Genomic DNA, 14,082 nt, shown 5'->3' with positions numbered 1-14,082 from the left:
GTTATTACGTGTATTGTTCTTCAGCTTATGTAAGCAATATTTTATTCAACATATTTACATGTGCATGTCCACGCAGAATACAAGTCATCATGATGACTCCAAAATGATGACTGAAAGTCACTTTCCAATCAATTACGGTTCATTTCAATACCATTTTGACATGACTTGTTGTTCCGTTTTGGGTAATAATAAATTAATTTTTTTTGTTACACAATGTACTATTACTATAATAATAATAATGATAATATATGCTCGATGTCCATTTATGACGTATCGAGCTGGAAGGAGCTGTTAATTGGGCGTGGTCCGTAGTAGCATCTTTTGAATGAAACCTGTATCAGGATACCACGTGGCCTCGGAGCACACTTCCGTTCTCCTTTTTTCTACGACGCCGTTATTATTATTGTTACTACATCAGTCGTGCGTTCCGTTCTCCCCTTCGCCGTTTCATAAGCGTTCAATAACGATCCCCTTTAACCGAAACGAGCAGGAATGGCGAGCCCCCGACGACAACAACATCAACAGGATCCCATCTGCTCGCAAGAGCATGGAAACTCCGTGAACGAGCTTCCGTAAGGAGCATACGTTCCTTTGCTCCGTACGTATTATATCTCGCGCCTTAGAATTCCGTCTTGTTCTCTCAAAAGCGATTCCCAGATCGCAGATAATATTTTTAATTGTTCATTACGTCACATGGAAAATAAATGTCAATAAATATATCGACAAAAGAAATAAAACGAAGTCAAAATCCTTAATCCTGGAGATTTGCACACTTGGATAAATTCGCTTGCATTATCTCGGCTACGAGAACATTCGTTTCACCAACAGACTTATTCTTCGTCTGGATGGCACATAATTTCTTATCGCGATTTTGAGCTTTTGAGATGCATCCAAGCAGAACAACAAGTCATCATGACATCAAAATTATGTCAAGTAACTCCAAAATAATTATTATTAAAAATCATTTTTCAGTCATTTACGATTCATTTTAACGTGATTTTAACGTTATCGTGACTTGTTCTGCTTGGGTATGTAGATACGTATTGTAGGAGAAGTTTATAAGAAAATGTGCCATCCCCTCAGAGGGAGATGAGCAAATCTAATTGATATTACGACTACTTAATTCTTGAGCTAATATTTATGCCGATTGTTCTCGACGGGCAGCTCTCTGCTCGTTCGACTCGGTCGAGCTCGTTAAAGTGGCCCTTTCCTTCCGCAGATGTCGCGCGCACAGAACAACCGAACCGAGACGTTAGCCTACTCGTAGCGCATGTAAGCCTGATAGGTGTGAACCACGGCGCCGCGTGCCGACGCAACCCATTGGACCTTCGAAGGAGACGCTACCATTGCGTCTCGTTAATCGCACGACGTGCGGTCGCCGCGCGCGAGGCCGCGGATACGGCACGACGCGGCGTGCCATCCGCGGGCGCGCGGGCGGGAGGGAAAAAAAAATGGCAGCGGTGGGATTCGAACCCACGCCTCCGAAGAGACTGGTGCCTTAAACCAGCGCCTTAGACCGCTCGGCCACGCTACCATCGACGAGAGCACGATCTCTTTTTCGGCTGTTCTCACGTGAAACGTTCTCAGGGAAATTAGAGCACGTCTCCGTCCTTGATCCCGTTCGACGCGATTGCGGAAAGACGGGAAACGGAGGGAAACGCGAAAGAAAATTCCGTATTCTTGAATCTATATCGTATCTGAAAAAAATCTGTAATATACATAATATATAGTGATAATATTTTTGTACGTGAGTCTCAATTTACAACCTGGCTTTAAGAGACCGTAAGCTGTAGGTTGTAAGAAATTGACCAATCACAGTTGATTATTTTTCTCATATTCAACTGTGATTAGTCAATTTCTTAAGGTTTTACGGCTTACGGCCTCTTAAAGCAAGATTGTAGACCGAGCATATTTCTGTCTTTAAACTGTTTTTGCGCGATCTTATTTAGGCTTTAATTGTTAGACTTAAGCGAATTGAGCAAAAAAATTCTTACGACCTAAAAGCATAAGTTCTTTGACCGATATATCGTCATTTACAATTTACGGCTTACAGTTTATGGCCTTTTAAAACAAGATTGTGGACCTAGACTGATATTTTTTGAAAATAAGAGTTGGAGTATCTATAGATTTTTATATAGTATATAACGCATAATGCATAAGAACAGGGCTTGGTCTTATTGCAAATAAATTTATTTAAAATATATTTTTTAAATAAAAATAAATTAAAACGTTATTTAGTATTTATTATTTTAAATAACTTCTTATTAAAAATTAAAACGTTATTTAGTGTTTATTGTTTTAAATAACTTATTATTTTAAATAACATTTTTGGGTCTTATTTCTTATTTTATATTTTAAATAATTTCTTGTGACCTATTTCTTATTTAATATTTTAAATAAGTTCTTAGAACCTATTTTATATTTTTTATTTCAAATAAGTCGTATCAGTTACTTTACCGATTCCGACGATTTTATATTTTAAATAAGTTTCTGAAACTTATTTTATATTTTTATTTTAAATAGTCTCTCTCTCTCTCTCTCTCTCTCTCTCGTATCAATTATTTTATCGAGCTCTGCATAAAACTTTCTTTCCATGAAATAAAAGACTCTGATTATTACTTGATTTTCTTATGTATTATGCGTTATGCAAAGGTCTGTGCCCCGACCTTAAGGCTTCAGTATAATATCTCCCGACTTTGTAACCTTAACGATAATTACATTCTCTCGTTTTCATTAGTGAACACTATTTACTTTCTTATTCATTCTTCCACTCTTTGTGCGCTTTTGTCCCCTTGTCATTCCTCTGAAAAAGAATCTGATGTCATCTGATGTTTCATCCGTGAAGGTCGCGTATATGCGCGAGTTCCAAAAATTATAAAAAAAGATCACTTTTCTCATATAGCGCGTCGAAACATGTGCTGTGATTTATAGAAATTATAGTTTTATTTCTCTGTGGAAATACAAGACTCCAATTCAGTAACTTTTAACGATAAATATCAGTATTGTTATCTTGTTACACAATTTTCTTTTCATTTATAATACTTGCACAACAATATGGACTATCAAAATAATTATGTAAGACGCTCACAAACTGATTGCTAGAATGTTAAAATATTTTGCAACGTTGCTTATCATGCTTGAGATTCCCACGTAGTTATTTTAATAGTAAATAAAATTATTTTATTTAGCTAAATTTTTAGATGCATCGAGAAAATCGTTCTTTCGCCTTTCCTCATAAATGCATTGATTAATTTCAAAGAATTAAAATTACGTAACATTGTATTATAATTGAATAAACTTTTAACCCTTCGTCGGCAACTGATCGAAGTCTTTAAAAGCACTATCGATATTTTGATTGTAAATTTTAATAGATAAATTTAAATCTGTAAAAAATAACTAAAGTACACAATTTGACTTTTATGATAATAAAAATTCAATGTTAAAGCTTTAATAAATATATATAATTTTGGTCTGATTTTTATATAATCCGGAACAAAAAAATTATTGTTTTTTGAAAACCTTCGTTGCTAATGAAAGAATTAAAATTCATGTTGCCGGCGGAGAATTAATAACAATAATTCAAATTTACAGATGTAACATAAAAAATATAATTGAACGAGTTCGGAAGATTAAGTCCCAATAAAATGTTAGGACATGAGACACTGATATAATTCCGATTATCGTTTTTGTCGATCGGTCGGCAAGTTCCATCACATTATACTCCCTACCCCATGCAGACATTCCCGATGAATCGCGCTCGTGTCTGGAGTAAGTGGTGAGTAAGTGATCCATATATAGACGCGCCCCCACGTTCCACCAATACGTATGCGCACCTGTCACGCATATATACGCAGCGCGACCGCGGTGGAGCGCACTTTTTGTGCTTGAGCTTGAGCTACGGTGGAGAGCCTCTGTGTACGGAGTGCGGAAAATCATTTTCCGGAGAGGAGATCCGACGAGACCTGAAGATCCGCCATGCCTGGACGCCCACTTTGGCAGGTAAGCGACGCGCCATTTCTTGAAATCGAAGCGCGATACGGGCCGTATCGCCATGTCTCTCTTTTATTTAATGTCGTCCATTTTCGACTCCGACGATTATTATTTTATTGCATTTTATTATAGACACTTCATCCCGTAAATTAGATTGCGAAAAACAATAATGTTTTGCAATTACAAATAGGAATAAATAATTTTAGCAATTTTTTACTACGATATTCTACGATAGTTGTTTTTTTTATAGATTAAAGACAGCTCTATTTATAGATTAAAACGTTAAATGCTTTTCATTTAATTGTTCAATTATTTTATGCTACATATTAAATCTTATTGTTAGTTGAAAACTTATACTTCGTATGATAACGCAAATGACAACAAAATATTTCTCTATAAAATAATAACACTGAGTAAGAGACTAAGATTACGAGAAAATTACGAAGAAATATTAGGATTAGGAAAAGTTTGAAAAAAATTTATTTCCTTTTAACCTTTGAATTAGAAATTTGGTGCGTAACAAATCAAGGCGCGCTTAAAAACATGCGTTAAAACTGATTAATATGATGATGATTAATTTCTATTTCATATTTTGCGACGGAAATTTTGCATGGAGAGAATTTTCTTTTAAAATTTACCGTGAAAATAGTAGTTATGGTACAATACAATATTTTAAAGATTTTTACCATGCACTTCGTTAAAATTGATCAAACTTATTTTATACTTTATTGTAGTTTTATTAATGAATGAGAGAGATTTACATTAAAATTCTTCGAAATACAATATCATCCCACGGTTATCATATTTTCAGGGTAAACTTTAAGAAAAAATTCTTTCCGTGTATATAAATATCGCGTAAACAAGATTTTAGATAGATTTCTCTATCTAAACTACTCTTACATATTTTTAAAAGCCTCTGAAAGTTTGAAGAAGAAACTTTTCTATTTCGGACACTCTCTGACTCACACTTACGTCAATCCGTGGGATTTTCGCCGACCTACGTACTAAGGCGTCCCTTTCAGGAAACACTTTCAACATTATGAATCATTAACCGAAATTTATCATTATTCGTGCTTCCTTTAAGAAAGCAAATAATTTTCAAACGTCGAACGAGGAATGATTTAAGATACGCCCAAATAATCTTCTTCCGAATCTTCTTTTGATATCAAATTTCAGAATAAACAAATCTTTATGCAATATACTACGTAAATCACGCTAATAGATCGGTAATCAATGATACAATAAAAATGCTATAATAATAATAATTAGGTTGATTGTGTATATTAACAAAAATTCTTTTAAAACGCCAGCAATTGCTGATGAGAAACTGAAACACGTAAGAGATTCTTTTCTCGCGATAGGACGACTCCATTTCAGAATAAAGTGATATTTCGTGACCTGGGTCCAGCAGCGGTCGCCGTGTATACCACGGTGATCCAGAAATAAACTGAAAGGCACTCGGATTTGCCAAGGAAAGCAAAAGTTATATAGGAATTAAATTTTACCGCGCCAGAAACATGCACGTTGGCGAAACGAGCTTATTAGCTTCCACGAAAAACTCAGAAAAGCGTGTCACGGATGACGTGATCGCGAGAGAGTTCCTGATTTATTTACAAACAGTGGATATTTTTATACCCGCGTGGGTGCAAAGAATAACACGACGCGAGGGAAGATAGACCGCGATGGAAGATAGACACAGAACGTAAGAAAAATCCTTCGTTTGATATGCGCTGCAGCGCATAAAACAAAACATAATGACAAAACACTATGCGTATGTGTGTTTAGTGGTCTGTTTTGTGTTCCCGCACTGGACTGTTCTAGAACTCTCTTTCTCGCTTTAAACAAATATCAAACGTATATCTATCTCACTTTAAGTTCCAAAAGTGTACACTAGTTTAGCCACAGAAAACAGACCTTAGATTTAAAACACTATATGTTTTAAATCCAAACACATAGTATTTTGTTTATTAAACAAATTGAAAAGAACATCTTCAAATATTCAAAAAATAGAGATAAGAATAAAACATTTTAATATCTTAAAATTAAATACGTTTTTTTACAGTGAGCCCGACTAGAGTTCTTTCTAATAATTGACAATTATGTTGTAAAAGAAAAATATACATATAAACAGTTGAAAGATACGTTGGATTTTATTAACAAAAATATTCTTTGTATCGCAGCTTTTGTAAACTATCACATTTGCGTTAATAATTGCAACTTTCCTCAGCATTTTCTTTGATTCAAGATGGTATTTTACATTTAATTTTATTACCCTAGAATTACTAGTGTATGAATATTGCATGAAATTGGCTTAATTCCAAATGCAATGTCGGTATTTCTAAGAACAGTTTCCTCGATCATTACATTCGTTTGCCTTAACCGTTCGTACCATTAGCATAACTTTCCGAAACTTATTTAGCCTATATATTTCCATGACGCGTTTTAAAACAGTGATAAATTTTACTTACAGAATAGATTACGTAAATTAACGAGAATGATAAGATGAAAGTTACAGAAAATAATTTTCTGAAAGATGTATATGGATTTATTTATTCATAAATTACACACGTATATAATTCGAATAATGGTACAAATTTGTAGAATCTTGCTAATTTATAAAAAAAAAGTAGAAATTTATAAAGATTAATTTATATAAGGTAGATACACATTTATGATATAATTTAAAATCGCAAAAGATTATAAAGGTAAAGCATGGTAATCATATTGTAAAACTGAAAAACTATTTCTAAATAGTATCCTAAATTTGTAAATATTAGTTGGATCTTTTGCCTGTCAGTATGTGTAGTATAATGTTGAGTTATGTGTATGTGTCATGTAGTTTGTGTTTACGTGTCCGTTTAATTGTGTGAACGTAATAATAATATTGTATCTTTTAGTTTTTAGTTTATGTCTTTAATATTCATATTTTCTTTGACACATCTTGTTATATTAACGTAATATTTTATTTCGAAATCGGCAATGAATACGTATATATGTAATTACTTGTATTTGTATAATGTACTGTATTATGTTTAATATAAAAGTTGCGTGTGATTGTGCATAAAAGTTGTTTGTGTAAATGATATATTGTTGTGTATATATACTAATGTATATGTATATGTAATGGAAATTAGGATTTTTCATAAAATATAAAGTCTGTACGATATCATAAATGACATACACGGATAGAGTTCGGACTTACATTTACATGCAAATTACAACTGTTACGAATTCGTATAAAAAATATATTCTTCCATGACTAGATAGAAAATTAATATTGCTATACATTATTAATATTTGATATATAGAAAAAAAGAATAAAATAATGAATAAATTAACTGTTAAACATCGATATCTAAAGATTGACTAAAGAAGATAATATAAGTGAAGTTAATAATAAATACTGTAGAGATGCGTATATATTCGCGACAGTACGAAAGAAATGATAATTCTTATAAAAAGAAAGTAGTGTCAACACAAATTATTCGATCTCATTTATGTCAATAATAACCGATGATAAAAAACAAATCGATTATTTGCAATTTTTTACGGACTTCATAAATTTGACAAATATACTTTAAAACGTAATATCCTTATTATTTCACACACACATTTAATACGCGCGGTTAAAAAATGCGACTTATTTCAATATTTTTATTGTATCATACTTCCTGTGTTCGATAGTCTAACCAGTCATTGTAGACGTATATGATACAGATGTGTGTTAATTCATTTCTATAAAAAAAATTTACATATGTCGTGTATTTCCAAAACCACCGTGACCAGCCTGGCTGGCACCCTTATTGTATCCCATCTGAAGACCCAGGTGACCCTCGCTAGCACGAAGTTGATCATCACTGAAGGTTCTCTTGTTCTCTTCCGACATTTTCGGTCCTAAACTTGGCCCAGTCCAGTCATGTTTCTGCGTCTATTACAAAAACATTTACTCTAATTAAATTTCACAAATACTTATTAACGATTAGAAATATAAATGAACTGTCGCAAATTATGCCGTGTTGATTTTACATGTATCAAATGGAAAGTTTTAACTTTTTTCTTTGTATATATATATAATAAAAACTTTTACTATTTTCTATATTTAAAATATGTAAAAAGTGTTGTTTATTTTTTTAAGTTAATAAAAAGAACCCGATATTTTCTAAAAATTTAAATATAAATATCCGTTCCATTGAAAGTTTCTTTATTATATTTTTTTTATTTCACGTAAAAATATATTGTGAATAATAGATATTTTGTTAGCTTTAATTATGATTTTAATAATCAATCAAACTATTATTGCGAACTACTCACGAGTCTGCCTAAGGCATATAAGCAGAGGGTGACTTGAGGGATGTTGCGTTTCTCGAAGAGATCAGCGGTTTGAAAAATTTCTTCTTGTGGGACACCATAGTTTTTGATCGCCGCTTGGAATCTGTTGACAGTAGTAAAGAATATATAAAGTCTTATAAAAATCGTTATATGAAGTAAGATAAAGAAAGATAGTTTGCTCTCGCTTACCTTTGAATATTTTCCATAAGCTGGAAATTGGTGCCCTTACTTTGAATCTTTTTGACCGATCCGGGCGCAAGTTTGTTAATTAAATTACAAAGGATCACACCATCTTTTAAAATGTCATCGTAGTTTCCTGGTGGGAGTTTCTCGCCTAACACAGCTTCGATCCAGGCGAGGACCTCGGTTTCCTGTTCCTTATTACGACCCTGAAAGAATGTAATATAACTATAATATACATATAAATTAACTTTTCATGTACAAACGCGTGTCGGCGCGATTATTTTCAACACTATCTTTCATCTCATTGCTGTCCAATACTTATTTCTACCAACGTAGATTAACTCTAATTTCTGTTCAATTCACACTTCTCATCTTTTTCTTAGATTTTCTTTCTAAAAATAAGAAAATAATAAAGAGTGAGTCAATCCCAAATTAATCTATACATTGAAAATGGGCATAAAATTTATTGTATTTCCCACGCGGGAATAAACTGTGCATGTGAGCATCGTAAGCATTTAGTGGATGTCTTAAAAATGACTGTATCAGAAATAGACCGCGGTGAGTGGCGGTGTAGGATTACCCGCGTAAAGTCCAACATCGAAAATAAAATACGGCGACTGATGTCTTGGCTTTTACGAAAACTGGCAAAACGGTGTTAAACTGTCGAACATCTGTATGCCTCGTCACTGTGCGTTTAGTTTACAATAAATTGCAATTTTAATTCATATATACAATAGAGAATTCTCCGAATGAATTGATACAAAAGTTTTTATGTTAAGAATGTATAATTATTGTAATATGTGTTATTATTATATTTCCACAAATAATGATACTATATGCATTAAATCTTCGCATAAAAAATAATAGCAATATATTATACATATATTTCCATATATGCTTGTACATTGAAAAAAGAGTTTAGTAATATGTAAATAATATTATCAAACCGTTTGATAATATTTACTAAATATTTAGGAAAATAAAATTATTTTTGGTTATATTAACCAAACATTTAATTGGCACCATTTCATCAAACAGCTATTACCAAACTCTTTTTTAGTGTGTAATTAGTTTCGCTTTAATCAGACGCATAAATTTCACAACAATTTCACGGCAAATGTTTTATGCAAAAACGAATAACATCTTAATAGCTTTCACGAGTTCCGAATTTCTAACGTTCACACGAGACGATTTATGACCCGAACAGCTGCCTGACGTAAACGGAATCTGGCATCTCTCAGTCGAAGCTATAAATCAGTATTTATAGCAGAATTAAATGGTAACCCTGAAAAGCCGTTGATTCAAAGCGGATTTGGCGTGCGATAAACACCGTTGTGATTGTTTCGCGGCTCGCAATTCGCTCATCCATGCGATATTTTGGGAGGTGTTGTTTAGATATCGACGATATAGATACAATGGACTTGTGCAATTTTGTAATAACATCGCGATCGCCGTCTGGGAAGCGTAGTTGCACAAGTTATAATCTACATCTCGGCCATGCGGTTTCAGCCAAAACTGTTCCGAATATAATGAAGGCGACTTTAATTGATCCTAATTGATGTGCACGATACATTACAATTCGCTCATGATTGTGCGCGGTAAATGCACGTGTAGTTATTTTTAGTCAGTTATGCCCGTTTCTACCATTATAGATTGACTTTAATCTCGATTTAACTTACTCTTCCCTTTTCACTCTTAAGAATTAGAAAAAGATGATGAGTTAATTAACCAAGATTAAAATTAAACTACATTGATAGAAACGGGCATTAATTATTTTTAGTTTGACAATATAATGTATTACATTTGTTACGACTGTAACATTTATTAGCAAAGTAACAGTATTGCAAAGCTAAAACTTGAATTTATAAAATCGGAATTGCGCAAACGTCGAGCAACAAACATATTTTTTTTTAAGACATTAATAAAGTAGATCTAATATGTGAATTATATCCACAATGTTCTGGCAAAAAGTTGGCAATTTTCGCTGCGCTGATGTTGGCCGTAAGATTGACAGTAATGTCTTTGAATTTGTACGCCGCGAAGCTGCGTCGACTTAGAATTTCCAACTTCTTATCTGCAAAGTGTCAGACCGGTCGAGGCAACGTGTTCCTCGTCGCATCCACTCGGGATGATATTTTAAGATCCATTTTCAAGGGGAGCGGCTTCCGTTCGTGCGAGCGCGCCCTCGCCATTTCCGAGGACGTTTCGACGTGACGCGGATGCCGCTCACTAAATTTAAAGTTGAATTAGATAGACCCTCGTAAGATTCACAACTTTAGCGAATTGGTTGGCGATAAATCAAGCCGCGCGCATCTGTGCCGGCTTGATTTGTCGCCAACCAATGCCGGAGACGCGTCACGGCGTGTTGTCTCGAGACGCATGAATCGGATATTACAATTAAGCGTAACGTATAGCGGACAAAATCCAGAAATTTCGCACACGTGGGATTTCATAAATCCAGAACCACTTATGTAATAAATTGCGATATGAAATAAGGCGATATGAAATTGAGCCGTATATAATGATTAATTCGAACATGGAGATGACAAGCGATGGCCGTTGAATGAATGAATAAAACGAATAAGCTAGGATGTATTTAATAATAAAAAACTAAAGGAAATGTGTAAATTTCTCCCAAGCAGAACAACAAATCATTATGCTATCAAAATCATGTCAAAATGACCCCAAAATGATTAAAAATCATTTTTCAATCATTTCCCATTTATTTTAATAACATTTTGACGTTATCATAACTTGTTCTTTTGCTTGGGCTAAATATATTATTTTAATAAATCAGTTATATTTCAGATCTTTATAAATGCATGTAACTTTTTTACTTTATAAATCCAACACTTTTTAACTTTTTAAATAAACAGTTTGTCTATATGTATTTAACGTATTAACAGATGACGAATAATATTAATCTTTCAAAAATAATAATTTTTGGCAATAATTGATAATAATTTAAATAAGGATTAAATAATATTGCAAATTTTCTTCTTGTGTAAGAAAGACAGAAATAGTTACTAAGCTTCTTTGTAGCAAACCACGATCAAATTTATTGAAACTGATCGTCAAGCTACCCATTGATTCACTATACATTTGTTTTGGTTCTATAGCTTTTTGAGATCACATCGAAGAGTATACGTTGCATAACTATTTATGTTAGGATATAAATACACCGGATGTAGACGAGAAAGACATACATCAAAGAAGAACACTGACGTAAAACGATGTATCAGAATGATGGATTGAATCGCAACTATAAATACTGTAGGAGTCATATGTTAAAAGCTTTTGAATGGTGGATAATATCGGATTGCTATATAATTAAACAATAAAAATTGTATTTTTATAATCCATGTCCATTACAAGATATATTCGTAACAACATTACAGAATATTACTTTAATTGTTCCTTTATTTTAAAAAATATATGAAAGTTCTGATCGTGATTTTCGCACGTTTCATCGATGTCAAGTCATACACTTCATATTATTTTACTTGTATAAAAAAATAGATGTATATTAAAATGTGAGTTTTTTACTAGAAATATCACGCGAGAATCGAATCGCGATTAATCGTCACCGGAGTGTAAAAAAAAAGAGGTAGCGTCTCTCTTGCCTAAAAGGAAACGTACCGGCATTCTGTTGTTGCGTTGTTTCCTCGACGACGGTGACTTTTCCGGATTGCGTGTGACTTTGAAACTTCGATGATGTCGAGTAGAAACTAAATCGGACGCCGCGCGTCGCGACGCTATATGGCATCATCCCCTCCGCCGATACTTAAGTGCTTTTGGCTTGTTGCCTAGTTTTTGGGTGGGTATCCCACACCCCCGCTCGTAACCAGATTTTGACACTGCGGCCCTATTTACAGGATGACCCTAAATTAAATTACGATTCGCGTTTGGACAGATCCGCGGGAAAACTATCTTGGCATTGCAGACGCATTGTATCTTATATTGTATTTTGTAACAGGCACTAAAAGCCGGACGAAAACAAAACAGTGACAGACGGAAATTCCGGTAAGAAGGGAAAAATAAAAATCAAATAAATGACTTTATTCGTAATTTCCAGACAATACAAATGTCATGTGTGTGAGATTTGTTAGAAATATGAATATGAATAAATTTACACTAAAAAAATGTTCTAAATTTTAATAAATATTTGTACAGTACTAACTAAATATTTATTAAATGTAAACATATATTTATTTGGTACAAGAACAATTAATTTGATTTAAGATGACTAATTTGATCATTTCTTTTATTAAATAAATTTGTTAATTATAAATATTCAATAGTTAGTACTATTTAAAGAAATATTGATTAAAATGTAATAAATTTTTTTTAATGTATCTATAAAATTAATTAAGAGATCAATATGTGTGTAAGTATGTAAATGTATTTTTTTCCACTTATGAAGGCTACTTTTAGCGGAATTTCGTGATTTAACAAGTTAGAAAGTTTTCTTACTGACAGCTGCATGACATCTGTGTGATGTCTCATTCTATTTTTAGTATATATACACGGCGTGTTCTATGAATCGCGCTAATCTTAAATATTCGAGCGCCTTAGCGTTAATTGAGAGATAAATAGTTTAAAATGCATAAAAAGGTTCAGTTCAGCGACTCGCAAACTTATAGAGCTTGTATTACGGTATTCGATATTCGAGTCATTCGCACATTAGCTGTGAGACTTATTCTCTCTTGCGCTACAATCAATAACGTGTTTAAAGAGCGACAGAAAGAGGACGAAAAATATAGTCTTAAAAATATTTGAATTTCATTTTTCACTTTAAAAAGTGACGTTAAGATGTTTTCGGGGACATCAGTTTATTGTTTAATATTGAAATAAATAAAAATAGATAAAAATAGATAAAAATAGATAAAAATAAATAAAAATAGAATATTTACTTTCAATAGGACATTTATTTGCGATTTGTCTAAATAGATGAACAAATAGCGAGATATAACGATAAGCAAACTCTCGAAGCTGCGCATTACGAAAATATCACTTGCAACTTTTAACGAGTTCGTCATCTTATGGAATATATTTCCACGAAACGGAAAAATTCGAACAAGTGGGTGCAATTTGCCGCGTATGTTTAACATACGTGGACGTTCGCCAGATGGAAACGCCGATATGTGAGCGTCATAATTTCTGGACTTCGTCCACTTCGAAGAGTGATGCCACCGCCGAGTTTAGATTTCGTCAATCGTCGCTGTTTCCAAGTAACGCAACGGATCTGCGTAAACGTCTGGAGCGATTTACTGATGCGTCCGTCTGTTCGAAATATTATATAAATGCGATAACAAATGGCACGTCGTCGATAGTTTCTCTCAAAATAAATGATTTGTGTACATCGTGAGACATTTTATAGAAATATATATATCCTTGGATACTGCGATAATAAATGTACAAAACAACAATAGACGTTTGAAAAAAAACTTATAGATATACAAAGTAGAATCATTTTTTATTTTTCACAAATTATTCTCAAATTATTTTGCGGTAATTAAAATAGAACATATTGCATTGAAGTTCTCTCGGGAAAAATGTTTTATATATAATTATATAAAA

The 14,082-nt window shown here is 33.0% G+C and overlaps 2 protein-coding genes and 1 non-coding gene across 3 annotated transcripts in view; 1 reads left to right on the top strand and 2 right to left on the bottom strand.

Moving 5' to 3' along the window:
- Window positions 1–1,452: 1,452 nt before the first annotated feature.
- TRNAL-AAG (transfer RNA leucine (anticodon AAG)) lies at window positions 1,453–1,534 on the bottom strand. Its single transcript has one exon. It is a non-coding gene; the product is annotated as a tRNA-Leu (tRNA).
- A 2,329-nt stretch (window positions 1,535–3,863) lies between these two features.
- Window positions 3,864–14,082, top strand: part of LOC108768988 (muscle-specific protein 20) — a 46,382-nt gene continuing 36,163 nt past the window's right edge. The window contains exon 1 of the mRNA XM_018519724.1: window positions 3,864–3,999. Within this exon, the coding sequence (XP_018375226.1) occupies window positions 3,976–3,999 (24 nt within the window). The 5' untranslated portion in view covers window positions 3,864–3,975. The remainder of the gene's footprint in view (window positions 4,000–14,082) is intronic.
- Window positions 7,133–12,238, bottom strand: LOC108768989 (muscle-specific protein 20). Its single transcript, XM_018519725.1, has 4 exons — window positions 12,142–12,238; window positions 8,509–8,708; window positions 8,302–8,422; window positions 7,133–7,918 (listed from the first exon to the last, which is right to left on the bottom strand). The coding sequence occupies exons 1-4, from the start codon at window positions 12,145–12,147 to the stop codon at window positions 7,739–7,741; spliced, it is 507 nt and encodes a 168-aa protein (XP_018375227.1). The 5' UTR covers window positions 12,148–12,238; the 3' UTR covers window positions 7,133–7,738.

Source organism: Trachymyrmex cornetzi, unplaced genomic scaffold (assembly GCF_001594075.2).
Source record: "Trachymyrmex cornetzi isolate Tcor2-1 unplaced genomic scaffold, Tcor1.1 scaffold831, whole genome shotgun sequence".
In the NCBI taxonomy this organism is placed as follows: Eukaryota; Metazoa; Arthropoda; class Insecta; order Hymenoptera; family Formicidae; genus Trachymyrmex; species Trachymyrmex cornetzi.
The sequence above is the reverse complement of the archived record's forward strand: the minus strand, read 5'-3'. Positions and strand labels throughout refer to the sequence as shown.

Coding starts and splice junctions, on each gene's coding strand:
- LOC108768989 (XM_018519725.1), bottom strand. Junction 8,423..8,508: donor CTTATGGAAAATATTCAAAG/GTAAGCGAGAGC, acceptor TACTGTCAACAG/ATTCCAAGCGGCGATCAAAA. Junction 7,919..8,301: donor TATATGCCTTAGGCAGACTC/GTGAGTAGTTCG, acceptor TTTTTGTAATAG/ACGCAGAAACATGACTGGAC.